Genomic DNA, 16,621 nt, shown 5'->3' on the forward strand with positions numbered 1-16,621 from the left:
TCTTTTCTAAACACATCTGGTTGGCAGGCTGGCGATGCATAGACAAATTGTTCTAGAGATGACTGAATGTAATCATGGGGCAGGCTAGCTAAACAGTGGCTTGAGCGATTTTTTTTTCTTTGAAGGTACCAACATGCTTACATTGACTCTATCATAGACTGTGTGGGACGGGCCAGTCTAAACAGATCCATAATCATGACTCATCTAGTGCCTGTGTATATGTCTATGTTCAGGGCAAATCTAAGAGGCCCACGTATTATGGAACAGGTTTAAACAAGGGAGTATAGTGTGCTTTAAAACTATCCCATGACATCTTTCACTGTCAAGGAAACAAACCAAAAAAACATTGAAGTAAACAACAGAGAGTTCTTGTTGTGGATATGAACAAAAATGCATTATAGGCCTATGTATAATTTTATTATTATACTCTCCGTGTTAGATACTCAGGCAATGACAGTGTATCCCAGTAAACAACTCTGCATTGTCGTTAACAGTTTGTGATAGCTGTCTGGCCAATCCTATGACTAATAACTCAAACTATATACTCTTTGGAACTATTAATACTCAGATAAATAATATAAATTGGACTTTCCCACAACAGACCCAAAACTAATATGGTAATATTAAAGAAATTACTATTTTGAGATAAAAATTCTAAATATTGTTTCTGTTATTATTGTAGTATTAAAATTGTATTTATTATCAAGATGTTTCCTTAGCGTCAAAATCAAGTTTGAAATATCAGTATTGTGAAAATGCTACTAATGCTACTAATGTTACCTATTTGATTATATTTTCTAGATGAGTAAACTTATTTTGTACAGATTTCTTGAGTGCATATTGTTCACATTATAAATCTTGGCCCGGTCACCTCACTGCCCTCTGAACCATAGTGCACTCTGTAGTAAGACTCTATTACTGTATCTCCTATTGAACTTCCTGTGGAGGAAGTTGAAATGTGCTGGACAAAAGTGACCTGTTCCATAATGTATAAGCCTCCAGACCACAGGCCCTAGTGCTGTGCAAAGCCAGCTGGAGGTGAAGCACCATGAAGCAACCTCTGCCTTCTTTCAGTGTGTCCAAAAACCACATAACTAACACAGATACCCCAGCCTCACAGGCGCCAGTGGGGCAGATAGACCACGCCAGGGGCAATAAATATTACACATGATTCCCAGGGGAAAAGATTGGCCTGTAATCTTCATACACTATTGTTTACAGTCAAAATAAAGCTAGTATGTTTTAATTATAGCCTTAATAATAGGCTTGTCTATGTTACAGAATTACAACAGCTATCTGCGAACCATCAATCTTGTTTAAAATCTCATCTCAAAGCCAGTTTTACTACTTTAGCCTATATTCGACAGTCATCTCATGTCTCATCTGTCTGGCCTAAAGTGAACTTAGATAGTACGCTTTATGTATGTATAAGCCGATGTTAGCATAATAACTACCAGATGTGCAGACAGGGATATAAAGTAGGATTGAACAACAGGCATTTTATGGTAGAAGTTGAGATTTTTGGCTCTGATAATTGCAAAAGTCAAGCCAACTTCAAAAACGTGTTAAGCTATGACTTTCTACCTTTATTTCAAGTAGAAATAAAGAGCGGAGAAGTAGCCAATTATCAGCGCCAGGAAAGAGGGTGGGGGATTGCTTACTTATGGGGCAATAGTCACAGACAGACATGCACAGTTCAAATGTGAAGTGAAATATATTCCCAAAAGAGTAAGGAAGAGGAATATTACATAAGGCAAAAGGCAGGTCTCAGTCTGGAGTCTGGAGTCACTGGAGCTGCTTTGGGAGATATACTTCTGTCTCAGCGCACCAGGTCTTAGGAAACTACATTCTTATCTGCGCTGTGCTTTCAACAGCTCCATGGATGCAGGTGGAATTATGGATCATATGCTTACTACTAGGATTATGTGTCTGTAGCATTAATGAGCTAAAAATGAGCATAAAGGAGGACAAAATTAGGTCAAATGCCTCTTTTTTTCATAATGATTGTCTTTATTGCACTGAAAAACATGCATAGTCTGATCGGGCTTGTATCTCCACAAATCTGTCTCTACTTCACCCACTTTCTCCAAGGATATGTTGTTGCTTTGTCGACAATATTCCGCACACAGTATCTAGAGAATGTTCTGAAGCATGGTTTTAACTTTCCATTTCTATAGACTCATGCAGGTGACGCAGTACCTCCAGAAAGTTGCGCAATGTCATTTTAATGAAGAGATAAACGGCAATCACCTCTGCAAAACTGGATTGACAAGACTGCACTTGCTCCCTGAACTAACTGCCTTATATACTATGTCCTTTGTGTCTGTAATAACGGATTGAATTGAAAGATGTGTTCATAAACAGGAGCGTGGAACCAGGAATTTGCATACCTGGAAAATACACTATGACTTAACTAGTAGAAAACCAGGTTAATAAGTTAAGTTAAATTACAATGACAGTAGACTCTTGCAAGACAATGGGACATGCCTTTATGCCTTTATGTTTCTAAATAAATATGTCCACAAATGAAATAGGGTAAAGGAAAGGAGTTTATAGACCAGTATATGTACCTGGAAGCACCGTCAACCAAGCAGTTTGATAGGAGATCCCGATAGAATTACCCGCCAAGCATGTATACTCCCCAGCATCTTCATAAGTAACATTGGGCAAGTAGAGAACCTCAATCTCCTTATCTGTAGTGTTAACACCAGCCGTCTGAGGACAAGGGAGGAAGAGGAGGAGGAGAGAGGGAGGGAGGAGGTGAAGAAGAAAGAAAAGACAGAAACAAATGAGTCCCAAAACACCAAGGAAGATATGATGAGAGAAGCCTAGGGAGTGTCCATCGATGAAGTCCGATCACCGCCTGCTGGGGTTTACAAAGGGTGAAGAAAGTACCAAAAAAGCATAGACCCACAGACAGCTAAAATTAATGGACACTAGAACACAAAATTTGAAATATTTGGGTTTTCACCACTAAGCCAATATTGTTGAACCAATACTACAACAATAAGCTTTGTGCAATGTTATTTTTATGTGATTTGTTATATGTTTATTCATTTTTGTCCCGGAATAGCCCCAAGTAATCAAACTAGACTAAATAATAGCTTGTGATTCGACTAGAAACCTCTTGGGTGGCCAGGCTGTAATGAATATGATATCTGTAGCCAATTCTAACTTGAAATAGCTTGGTCCATTAATTTGTATTGTCTACGCAGCTACTACAACTCTGAAAAATATGCACAGGAGACAACAAAAGCTTTCCCATCACCTTTTTATATATAAAGTCAAACCCATGCATTTCAATAAACAACATGGAAAGTACAATGCTTCAAAACAGTACTTCCATGGCTCTACTGGTGTCTGCAAAAAGCTGAAAAAGAGCCACTTTTTGAGGAGAGAAGGTCCAGGAACCACCGAGAGACCACCAACCAAGCACCATCAGGAGGACCACAGCACAGCGAGGCAAGGGTGAAGCCCAGGACAGCAAGTATGGAGGGTTTTGGGTCTTGAATGGTTTTACCTGGGATGACCGTGAGCCAGCCCGACTGGTTCGCTTCGCCTATATAATTGGAGACTTTACAAATGTACTCCCCAGCGTCTTTCTCGGTCACGTTGGTGAGGGTCAGAATCTCCACGTCTGTGCTGTTTATACCAGATCGCTGGAAATTCATACATAAATATACACCTTAAACTTGCACAGCACATATAATAAACATTTAGTTAAGAGCTGGAGGAGAGAGAAAGAATTGAACCCAGAACCCAGAATTGAAAAGCTATGTCCATATTAGTGAGGTTAGAAATATAGACGTAAAATATTTTATGCACAGTTTGGTCAAAAGTCTGCTTTGAAATGACTTTTCCTTCTGCAGCAGTCATATGATGAGGAAATAAGTCAAAAACAGCAAGCCTTGCCAATGCTTTGACATTGTGCACTATAAAGTACACTAGAGAATTTTGGCTTAGAATATGAGACAGTATGGGTTTCTTATAGTAGTTTCTTTTTTACTTTTAAGAAGGTGGACTTGATTTTTTTTTCTTGTAGTAAAGTAAAGTTAGTTTTGCCCTAGTACAAAGCAGTAAAAGCAGCTCTAGGGTCAAAATGAAACCACTGTGTGCTGTCTGCATCCAATTATAAAACATTTTTTATTGTTTACTATTGCGAACCAGGAAGTAAGACTGGAGCTAGCTGTTAACATTACCGTGATAGCAAAACTTTATTCTGGACTCTGAAAGTTGTGAAAACTTAATGCTAGATTTAAAATGAACTAGATCTGGGGTCCATGTTTTTAAGACAGTAAAAATCAGGTACAGTGCCTTAAATGTAATATATTTTCTGATGTTTTGTAACCCGTTTCTATAGAATCAAAAATTTAACATGACTTGAATTACCAAAGCTTATTATCATCTGAAAATTACCAACAAAATGAACAAAAATGTATAACTTAATATGAACATAGCCTGCGCATTTCAAATACCTCAACTGATAAGGTGAGTAATACAGAGCCTAATCCTTTTGAAGAGCTTTGAAGTTGGAAACACCTGCACATTCTGGAAAAAGTTGAAAGAATTTTTTTGCAAAATTAAAAAGTATTTTTACCTTGAGCACGCGTACATATGGGTGTCCGTCTGGCCCGGTTCGACTGCCGTTCTGGGTGATATGTTTTAACCATTGGATGTGTGGCTGTGCGTCGCTGTAGACTTTACAGACAAAGCGCGCGTCCTCTCCTACATGGACCGTGGTGTTAGCCGGGAGTCCAGCCTGCAGGATCGGCCTGTGCGGGGAACGCTCTGTGGAGAATGGAGGACATCAGAGTTAAAATGGATATTCCCAAACTTGGCCAATGTATTTTAAATCAAAAAATCCCCAAAATAAACCAGCACTTTCACTCACTCCTGACTATGTACGGTTTTAAAACACATTTGAGAACCGCTCATTGTGCAATGTTTAATTTTTCAATGTAGTTGCTTTGATATCTAAATGCACTGAGGTATTTTATCTCAAGTTCAAAAGATACTACTAAGGTCAGGTTGGATACAATTCAGAAACAACTTGTCAAATGCCTATGCCAGAAAAGATTTGTATTAGAATAATTTTTTTTACATTCAACAAAAACTATGAAGATTTTAGGATAGGTTTGAACATTTCTACTCGATAATATAGTAAGATTTTGACAGCCCAACCTCATGACCTTCTAGAGTTCAAATTAATACATAGCAGCATATGTGATGAGCACAACACCACCAATCCTTCTGTATATGGTGTGGTATGAGCAGTAGGCTTTAGAGACTAAGGTGTAAATATAAAACGTTACAATAATAAAAGCATATCTGGTTAACATTACATTTTATTCACAGCTGATCTATTCGGCTTTGAGTCTATTCTCCCGTTCATTTCCTGTTATATCTTCATAAGCGTCAAAACAAAACTGAAAATGTGCACGAAATGTACAAAGTAATAAAAAGGGAATCAGTTTAGCTTTTCTTTGAGCCTCGGCGAGTTTATCTAGGTAAAACAGGACTTCACGTTCTGGACTTGGAATGTGTTTCTACTCCCACTGAGCTTCACACAAAACAAGAGGCAGGGCCATTTATGTGTAAAAGTACTGCAAAAGTATGCGGTAGGAGGGGCTTGATCAAGTGCGATGTATGTGCAAAGATGGAGAGTAGTGTAGTGCTGCACAATATGAGAAAAAGATGCTATATTTGAGAACTGACATATTACGACTATGTCACTTTTTTCTAGTGAGGTTTATGCAAGATCTTATTGATTTGACTGGGATGTTCCACAGTATGGCATTAAACGTATCTTGCAGTTGTTCAATTAAAGGTGTTTTTATTGCAGGTTGCCTTTCTACTCTCTACTGATCTGTAACTTGGCCTGGTTGCATCATCTGCTCGTTTCCATGGAGATAGGTAAGTTTAGAGCCATACTGAGAAACATTCCAGCTAAAGCAATAACATCTCCATAGGAACACACCATTTAATTACAGTAGCAATTTATTCAAAAAGTAAACGTGTCTAACTATTGCTCCATACTAACAACCTGTTTCTGTGCTGCACGTGACCACAAGATTGACATAAAGGTTGAAAAGTGAAACAGACCGAGCTGCCCTACATGCTTTCACCACCTGCATTCTTTTACAGGCTAAACATTTGGCCGGTGAATCCAAATACTCGACCTGTTGAACAATGGTCTGCTTTCAAACGGACCCCGACCCATAGTAGACCGACGAACCGACCAACCCCCACCCTTGGGCCCAAAATGACATCACTCAGCCCGGGGCGGTGCAATGGCTTTCCAAAACAAAGCCTGAGGTGGGTGCTTGGATTAAGTCGGTGGAGTATAAGGTCGGGGGTGGGTCAAGACGGGGGGATGGTGAGGAGAAGTGATGGAGAAAATAGAAAAGGAGGTGGGAGAACCAGGCTAAAAATGGCTGAAGAATGAGCAGCACTAGTATTGAATAAGGCTTATTTACTGTATGAACGTCATCACAGCTAGTTATTGCACATGATAGTTTTGTACCCTTACATTTTTACTCTACTTGCACACTGTTATGTTTTAGTACAAGTATTTTAATATTCTAGTTAGACTGGTTAGATTTAGAATTGATTTTAATGGCACTTATATTCTCCTGCTAAACCGAACCTGACCGCTGTGTTGCAATCATAGACTGTACATATAAATGGACATGGCTAACCTGCTAGCTGCCACTTTCCAAATTGGAAGTGATTATGGGCATTCTTCCAGCTCCATCGACTCTGGCTCCAATTCAATTTACATTAGAAAACTGTCACCTCTGTCTCCATAACTGCTGCAGTGAGCCTCGTCATTTTGGTCTAAAAATGTTATATATTAATCCGCTCTGCATGATCTTGCCATTTTTATTTTGTGATTGTGTCCGTAACTCAAGATATGAACATTAATAACAGACAAATCAGGCACCTTCTTTCCCCGAGGTTGCTCCTGTTAGCGCTGGCAACAGGTTTGATTGACAGCGTTGCTAAGGGGTGTTACTTTCAACAGCTTCATTCCAGATTTGCTCTTTGGTTGATATAATACTGCGGTCGGAATCCCAAATATTAAAGTGCTAGCCTCGATGAGCATCATTTTACTGGAGCCAAATGCTATGGGTGACACCACACTCCCTTAGTCCACTTCTTTATACAGTCTATGGTTGCAACACTGGCATTTATATTTGGAGATGAATAAAAGGTTCTCTTATCAATACAAATATTGAAAAGGACACTTCGTAGTGATTTTCTTAATGTAGTTCTCCATTTGCTTAGTTTTAGGCCATGTGAAATCCTGAAGTTTTAAATCCAGTATCTATCCATCATCTGAAATCATCCTGGTAACTACGTTGGTTTTATAATGTTATATAGATTCTTTGTATAGTACCCTCTTCTGTTTAACCTATTTGCCTTAGTCTATTTCAGTCAAGTGATGCTCAGAGCAGTGTTGTTGGTCTGACCTCTCAAAAAGGCATAAGAATTATGGTATTAGCACATGTAGGGTCCATATGTCTGTCTGCCTGTCTCCTCTTCATAAAACCTGTCAGATATTTGCTCCTCACGCTCCTCCTGGCTGCACATTCCTCTCGTTGGTCGTGTTTATTGCTTCACTGACTTCTCCTCCTACACCGCTCCGCCTTATCACAGTCAAAACCACTCGGGCTCATATCATTTTATGTGTCAGTGCAAATGATTCAACTCTGCCTATCATAGCGGGTAAGTTTTCGGATTGGCAAAGAACAGGGCTAGAAACAAGAGTAAGAGACAGTAGAAAATGCCAGACAGTGGTCTAGGCTAAAAGCTGGATGTTGGTATATTTGATTAATTGGTCCCTGTAAAAGTTATATTTACTCATTTCAAATGTAGTAGCATGGTCTTGGTTAGGTCATGGGCATTAAAAGGGCTGTACACAATTTCAATAAACAGTAAAATTAGTTTTTGCCCCAGTAAAGATGTTGTAAAAGCCAGTCTGAGAGTTAAAATTATCTAATTCTAAAGCATATTTATCTGATGCATGATAGTTGTTTAGAGCAATGGCAAAACTCCACTCTGGCCTCTGAAAGTGAAAAGCACTTGTAAACTCATTGCAGTTAATAATTAAGATGACTGCTGCAAACTGTTTAAAATGAACTAGTTTAAAATGAAGTAATTCTGTTTTTCATGTTTTTAAGACAGTAACAATCATGTACACTTTAAAAAAAAAAAGTTTAAGAGTTCTGAAGATATGCACCTTTGCTAAAAATGAGTACTGTATGAGTAAATGTAATATTAACAATGAATAGATTCAAATGTATGTCGTTAGTTAGCTGGTTTACGTATTAATTTGAAGTATTGAGGCCTGCAGCGCTTGTGTCACTGTTTAAACGAATTAGTCATTATTTAGATAGTTGCTTTGTTGCTGACAGTGGAGTGATGGAGCATGAGTCCTCCTGGGGCTTTCAGTGTCCCATGTGAGACCAGTGAACTCTGGGTAACCTCCCTGCTCAGGATCAGAGTGGCATCTACAGGTTGGTACGGGTCAACAAACAAAGCCCTGCTCGGCCAATCAGAGCCAGTGACTTAACAGGCTTAATAGTAGAAGTGGTAGACTATTGAAATATTTAAAATGCAACTTTATGAGGACTTTCTCCAATATTGTTTTTTTTTTTTTTTTTTTTTACTGTAATCACTATGGAAACGGTCATTTTTCAGCACTCTGAAACCTGTGGAGATGGTTTATAAAAAAAATTGAATTAACGGTAAATCAGGAGACTACAAATAATGCATATATGTTCAAATAATCTTTCTTGAGCCTTAGGTAAGTCTGGTTAAGTCTAGTTTAGATGGCTGATCTTGCAGGTCATTTGGGCAGGAGTACTGATAAGAACTCTCCCCCTCCTCTCTTCTATACCTCTCTCTTCTTCCCTCTCTATCTCCCCCTCCTTTCTCTCCCTCTCTCCCCCTCCTCTCTTGCCTCCCTCACTCAACTCAGAATAATGGATTGAAATGAAACAGGAGGTTACAGGGTGCAGGGGGCAGCAGCAGTGGAGCCAGACGTGGAGTTTACTGCTCTGCTCGCCAATAAAACTCAAGGAAAAGCTGAAATCTGTGGTTCAGACGGAGCGCTTTAAAGACTATAAGACTATACAGAAGTGGGGCTTAAGTGTGGGTATGTTCTATATTGTACTTTCTGTTCTTTCACTTCTTCAAGTTGCCAGTGGTTTAAACTAGTAACTTTTATTGAGGGAATAGGCTCAGAGCTCAAGACCAAATAAAAAAAATACCCAAAAATCTCCTCTCGAATAAGCTCCTATCATTCAGAACAAAATCTACAACTTCTTTTACCTCAGAGGTATCCGCGCTGTTTCTCAGTCCTCTAGTTTTTTTTTTCCTTTTTTGAGCCGCCATGTTTGTTTTGACACAAGCAAACTCTGCATTTTTCTGATTAGTTAATCCACCTGTCAATCACTGGCATCAGAAATCGACCGGATACTGTTTCAGACTCAACCCTCTTTGTAAAGTGTCGTCAAAGCCTCTGGTTTGGGCTGGCCAAGCAAGTTCAAATGAGGCCAGCGTGGTGAAAACTCTGCATAAATCTGCAATATGGGGTTAGGGAGGTAACTTGCCCTCATAGTAGACATAGCACACATATTTACTATCACAATCCCTCTTCTTTTGTAACCTGACATCTATTGATTTTGCAAACAGCGCAGAAAAAGTCTCTTTGCTTTCGGGCTCCAAAGGTCGCACTGACAGGTTGAGTGGGTTGGTTCTGAACTCTGTGGAATAGTGCTGATGACAGTATAATGTGTGTGACACCATTTTGAAATAGTTTTGCATTTTTATTTCTGTATTGAGAAAGAATAGTTGTATTAAATGTAGAATGGTAAGTTTTTACGGTTTACTTATTATAGTATAGATGTGTAGGTTTTATAGAGTAACATAGAATAGATGATTGAATAGATGACCAATCAGTGACAGCAACCTTTGGCCAATCACATGCCTGCATAAAACTGGACTACTGATTGGTTAGTTACTACTACTGCTTCTACTACTAAGACTACTACTACTACTACTACTACTACTGCTACTGCTAAAGCTGGCAGAGACCAAAATATTTTAAAGAAAGTCTATTCAATTCTAGAAAGAAAAGTCGTCCGTCTCACATGTACACTAGCTTTGTTTACAAACACTACTACTGCTGCTGCTACTACTACTACTAATACTACTAACGCTAAAGCTAGTAGAGACAAAAATATTTTAAAGAAAGACTTGATTTAATTTTTAAAAAGTCCCATATAGGCCAACTTTGCTTACAAACATTTCTACTACTACTACCACTACTACTACTATGACTGCAATGCTAAAGCTACGGGAGCAAAATATATCAAATTTAGACTCTTGATTTAATTTTAGAAAGTCTGTCTCACTTGGAAACCTACTTTTTTACTAAAACCACACAGCTGCTGCTAAAACTCAAAAATAATTATCGAGCGATGAACACTTTGAACCATAAGACATTTGTATTTACTCTTCAAAGGTCGATTTCCCACCATAACTGGAGTCTTAATATGAAACTGCATTCAAACTGTTGACATGTGAGTTTTTACAGTGACTTGGCTCGAATGCTTGACCTGCACCTGCTTCTTTAGTGCACCTGGGCCTTCAAACAATGAGGCCATAAACACTGGAGTTTCACTATGGGGGCTCTCCACTCACACACACTTCGGACAGCTGTTTAAAGTGGCTCTACCCATTTTTCTCCTCCATGTATTTGAGCTAAATGTGTCATGCCCTAGTGCAGATATATTTTGTAAAATCAGTCAAAATAAGACCACCGTGTCCTGTCAGCACGTAATCATAAAGTGTGTTATTGTCCGAGAATCAGAAAGAGTGCTGTTAGAGTGTTAGTTGTGGCCTCTGAAAGTTGTGAAATGCGTCTTTAAGCAGTATACTGACCTACTACATCCAGCGTGTACGTGTGGTTGATGGATCCAAACTCATTTTCTACCAGACAGGTGTAGTTTCCCTTATCTGATGGCACCACGCTCTCCATGATCAGAGTCCAGTGCTGGCTTCGTACCTGGGGATAAGACAAGGGGGAATGAGAAATGGAACTGGATCACAATATCAGATTATAGAAGAATTAACAAGCAACGTTGGATTTAATAGAGAATGCGAAAATACACAAAATGAGATTAGATTACGTCTGCACCTCTGATTCAGTTATTTATTTATTTTATTTTCAGTTACTAACAGTACAATATTGAAAAAGAAAAGAGCGCCACTAGTTAGTAGGGATGCATAATTATGTTTTTGTCATTTCATTTGTACGGCAGGCTCAAAGCATTTTTGTGTTTCCCAACTGTGCTGATGGTATGACCCAGTTTTATTCCTCAACTACAGAGCTGTGCAATTAATGAAATTTCTGAGATGAAAGTTCATCATTTGTAATTGGCAATGATCAGCTTGGGTCTTTTTAATCAACAGGTCTGCAGCCAGTCTTCTGTCATTAAAAGCATGTGGTTTGGAGCAGAGATCAGACTTTTGACTGGTTGTGTGTGTGTACCAAGAAATCATTCAAATCGAGAAAAAAAAGATAATTTCATCCTGTTTTCTGCCAAGGGGTTGCAAAGCGATCATTTGGGAATAACTACAAGCTACAAAACATGATGTTGGAAGTTTGTGTAATTCCTTTACCGTCCAGGTAGGTTCCATTTCAAAACCTTTGTCCAGTTGACAGAGCTGAATTTCCTTTTGAAATGATGTTGGAATATTAGCTATAGGCCTGTTTGTAATTGTACTTTGTCTGAACGGTTTATTCTTTCCATGAAAATCACTTTTGGATACTTGTCACGCTGGAGACCAATTTGCAAAACAACCAAAGCTATTTTCCCTTAGCGTTGTGTCTCCCAGCGGCGCTAAGTAACGTGTACATAGTAATTTATGTTGATATTAACATTGCTTCAGTCCATTCATTATTCATATGTTGTACTTGTAGAGGTCTTTACGCCGAATTGAGCAAGCACAATGTCAGCAAGTTGCCTGGAACATGATGCTCCTTCCGCTTAAACTTTAACCGCCTTAGCGACCATGTTTGTAAGCCCCATTTGAATAGACCCAAGTTAGCATTTGTACATAGAACTCAGAAGGACCTGCTCTCCCTGATTAAGTTACGTGACGCATTTTAGACTCACTTTCTCTATACAGTACTGTCTAGGGGCATTTAACCCTTACGTCCTCGGGCCTTGGGTTTCCAATTGACAGGAAGTAAAAGGGACTATTTGAGGTAAAAGGGGGAGGGAGAGCACAGAGGGGAGAGGAGGTGCATGGATGGGCAATTTCAATTTCACACAAGAAACGCTGGGTTTGCTCTGTCTCCTCTATCAGCCTGACTATGTCCACTAAAGGGAGGAAGAGAGAACAGAGGATCTATGGGCCCGAGAGCCCTTGTAAATACAGAAGTATAAAATGTATTGGAAAGTAATAGGGGATGGTAGCAATAGGAGCAGTTGTCTCAGTCTATATATCGCTTTGAAGATAAAAAAGAAGATAGAGGTAATACAGGGTAAATCTACAGAAATGCAAATATAGTGTAAAGTAATAGTACTTTACTTGTTAGAGACTGAGCGATATGGGTTTTTTCATGGCCAATACCAACTGTTTAGACTCCACACGATGGCCAATAAATGTGTCCGATTTGGATTATTTTGCCCAAATTTTGTGTTTTAAATTTACTACAAACTCACACACTTTGCATTTAAGTGTTGAAATGGAGCTTTATTTGGATTCTTTATGCAGAAGGTTGGGCTTGAGGTTTAAACTGATATGTTGAAAAGAGCAAATATCAGCCCAATATAGTGCTATATCTGCTACTTGTTATGGTTAGTATAGCAGCAGTAGTAGAAGTAGTAGTAGTAGTAGTAGTTTTTTTCTGAGCAATAGCAATAATAGTAGAAAATTATTACGAGTTGTTTGGGAATAGTAGTTAGGGTAAAACTGAATACAATAGTACTATCTAAACTTTAAAAATATCAATATATAGTCCACTTCTATACAGTAAAACTTCCTATAACGATCTATATTGTTTTGTATTTATTCCAGTGCAGCCAGTAGACTTAATTAGATTGGTTCTCTCTGTATAAGATTCTCAGTCTGGTCAACACCTCCTGTGCTGTGTCTCATGCCAAACTTAAGACAGAGTTGTGTGATCAGGTTTGTTTATTTCACGAACACATGGGAAATAAAGGCGCTCACTTACTCTCACCTCAGATTAACAGTGTTTAGTGCTTCACTCATTGATTCAACAAAAACATGCAATGTGCTTTGGCCCATTTTTCCTAAGCAGCCATGTTTGTACTGATACGGACTGACCAACTGTGTCCCTGACTGGTTACTCACCTGTCAATCACACCCATCAGAGAAATGAAACCAGGGTCCAGACTACACATAGATATTTTTGTTGTAACACGATAAAAATCTGAGCTGCAGCAGGTTGAATAAGTGACTTCTATAGGAAATTATTGGTTCATTCTGTTATTTGCATTATTGTTATTGAGTCAGGTGGATAAAGCAGTTTCAATACTACAGAGTGCATATGTCTGTGATACATAGTAGTGACTGAAGCATTAGTATTGTTTTCATGTTCTGTTTGTTTGTGTTTACCTTGTAGCCCCCCATGCGGTCCTCCTGGCGAAAAGGCCTGTTGTTCTTCAGCCAGCGCAGTTTGGGGGTGGGTTTGCCTCCTGCAGCACAGCGGAACTTGACTGTGTTTGCAGCTGGCACGGCATGCAGCTTCTTCTCCATCTTCGCCGACGACGTCCAGTAGGGGGCGCCTGGAAAAGAACGCAAAGGGGTAAGTGCAAAGTTTTACAAATAATTTATTTAATAACTGATTTAAAGTATTTAGTGTTATAAAGATGCATGAAATATTAGTAATAATACAAGGATTAAATCTTTATTTTGTTGGAAATCCTGATCACCATTAAAATCCAGAGATATTGGATTTTGTACCAATTTGAAATTTGAACATAATAGACCAAGTTTACTCAATATAAGAAAAAAATCACTGTGGAGATTTCATGAATACATACAGTATATACTAGTGTTGTTTTGATACTAAAATTTCAAACTCGATACTCAACCAATTGCCGATACAAAGATAATGAAAAAAAACACTTTCTTTAGACAGTAGCATGTGATTTTCAATATCATAAATCATAGTACTTTCTTTTATATTACTATGAGGCCTTATATCTGTGTAATCCCTCAGTCGTCCAGGTATGTTCCATAGTAGTCCATAGACTTATACTAGTCTGTGTGGTCTTATTCAGGAAAGATTTGTTTCTGTCTGATGTGACTTTTTTAGTTTTTTGGTACTTCAAGTGAGTAACTAGTTTCGATACAAGTTTTGGAATCAGCTATCTGATTTTAGATACTTTGATCCAATTCTAGTACATACCTCCTAAATGATATGTGGTTTCAATTATTCTTTTTAAATACGTCTTCTTTTAGGCGGCCATTTTGCATAGTTTGGTCCATTGTCTATTCTTTGTTAAAATCCTGGCTAAAACTGTACAGTACTGCAGAGAATAACAGTTCACAGGCTGGAGGCTATTGCACTGAGAGAGGCAGATATAGAGCAAGCAAGCGTGACTGCAAAGGAGCCAAGGCTGAACCAATCTTAACACTTTCCAAACCCCACTTAGATATGACCCACAACCACAGTACACACACATACGCACAAATGTACACAACTAAATGAAAACACACACTTTGCAGACACCACTGTAGTCTCTAGTGTTACAAAACTCCAGGGGGGAGAGGAGAGGGGCTGGGCGTTGCCAACAGGGTAACTGGACCATCACATTCAATTTCATTTCATTCCACTTAGCAGCTTTTTTTCTTCCCTCCACTTCCCCCAATTACAAGAGCTCTCCTGTTTATCGGCCTGACACTTGGCGAGGGATGCTTATCACACTTAGGAAGCCATTATCAACCATCAAGGATTGAATTAGTCTGTTTTGAGTAAATGTTCTGATTAGAGTGAAAAAAACATGTGATTTTTGTGAAGCTACTGAGAATAAAGCGTGATATGACAAGGGATTTCTGAGTGCTCCATTACTTAGATACAACTAATCACTCTTTTCAGCTATTTTGGATTGTTAGTGCTAGTCTCAAGGGATCATAACAGATAAAGTGATATTGGGAAGGGCATCTGGCATCCATGTGCAGTGCTAGATGGCAACAATTTTCATTTGCCTTCTATCTGTCAACAATCATTGCATAATCCAAATAAAGGCAGTGAAAAACAGCAAACGTAATGTGCTTTCTGTGGTAATCTTGAATGAAAATAATTTATAAAACTCCATCTTAATCTTTCTGAACATTAACAAAATGCTAAATAAATATACACTATGGCACATGCACCTCTATAACTATATACAACTAAGATTACGACTCCGATACAACCGGTGCGTTTTGTCATATTGCAATAACTCTGAACAGTCTCCAGACTTCATCAACACTTCCTGAAATCTATCACTTCCCAAGCTCCCATTTGTCCCAACTCCAGCCTGCTTTTCTCAGCTGGATGTTCCTTCGTAGCCCCCCTGTTGCCCCCCTCTCTCCTCTTTCTCTCCTTCTCTCTTTCCCTCTCTCCACTCTGCACCTGGGAGCATGATTGCCTAAACAGATGGGACTCCAAACTCAAAGTCAAACAACAGCCCAAACGGTCCATACACCACCCTAAGCACTTCCCTCTCACTTATAGCAGAAGTAACACAGGGAATACCCAGCAGATAACAGCTCTTGAATACTGCTCATAAACATATAAATAAGACCCAGGAGATTGGTTGATACGGCCCCCTTCCCAAACGCTGACAATCCCGGCTCCTCACTCGGCACACACTATCAGAAACTTGCCATGAATTTCTCTGGCACCGACGACCGGACAAGACATGCATACTTGGATAGACAAATGCGTAAACAGCGTTCTTCCTTCCTGGACCGCAAATGGTGCAAAGCAGAATTATTAGTCATTTAAGATCTTCTTCTTGTATTTTCACATTAGTTGTTATCAATTAGAGCTACACATAAACTGCAATATATATATATGAATGTATGGTGATAACTAACCTATCCAAGCTTTGCAACAAATCTGGCAAAGCTAATTTTGCAAAAACAATAAGTGCAACTGTTTGAGAAACCAACCACAATTGCAAAATATCAAATGCAACTGTTTGTGCGCGTCCCAAACCTGTATAAATAAGAGTTCTGCTTGAGTAAGTCCATTTGTAGACAGCAGGAGGCAGATTTTGTACAGCACTGACTTAGAAGTATCACAGTTACAAGTGACCACATTGTATAGTCCAGGGCATCCATGTTTTTTAAAGTAGATTAGATTAGCTGTTAATGTGTTCGTTGATATTAAATTAGCATATTCGCTGAATATTGTTAAGTAAGACAGAGACATATGAGGTGTAGACTAGCCCATTGCGAGCCTGTCTCTCCTGGACGACCTTTAACCCCATAATGGCGGTCAGGTCGGAGGATGAGGTGAGGACTTGAAAGGTGAGCGGGGCAGTTTCCCAGGCTCTTCCGTCCAGCGGGGTACTTCTTCAAATGGGAC

The 16,621-nt window shown here is 39.0% G+C and overlaps 1 protein-coding gene across 6 annotated transcripts in view; it reads right to left on the reverse strand.

Annotated features, from left to right (window-relative positions):
• Window positions 1–16,621, reverse strand: part of fgfr2 (fibroblast growth factor receptor 2) — a 53,937-nt gene that overhangs the window by 19,929 nt on the left and 17,387 nt on the right. For 4 of the 6 annotated variants that reach the window (XM_055227496.1, XM_033980074.2, XM_055227500.1 and 1 more), the window contains 4 exons: window positions 13,657–13,826; window positions 10,951–11,074; window positions 4,598–4,788; window positions 2,571–2,715 (listed from right to left, as the gene is read on the reverse strand). In XM_055227496.1, coding sequence (XP_055083471.1) covers window positions 2,571–2,715; window positions 4,598–4,788; window positions 10,951–11,074; window positions 13,657–13,826 — 630 coding nt within the window. Of the gene's footprint in view, window positions 1–2,570; window positions 2,716–3,520; window positions 3,660–4,597; window positions 4,789–10,950; window positions 11,075–13,656; window positions 13,827–16,621 lie in introns of all 6 variants that reach the window. The other 2 variants (XM_033980077.2, XM_055227497.1) reach the window with 1 other exon arrangement.

Source organism: Periophthalmus magnuspinnatus, chromosome 15 (assembly GCF_009829125.3).
Source record: "Periophthalmus magnuspinnatus isolate fPerMag1 chromosome 15, fPerMag1.2.pri, whole genome shotgun sequence".
Taxonomy (NCBI): domain Eukaryota; kingdom Metazoa; phylum Chordata; class Actinopteri; order Gobiiformes; family Gobiidae; genus Periophthalmus; species Periophthalmus magnuspinnatus.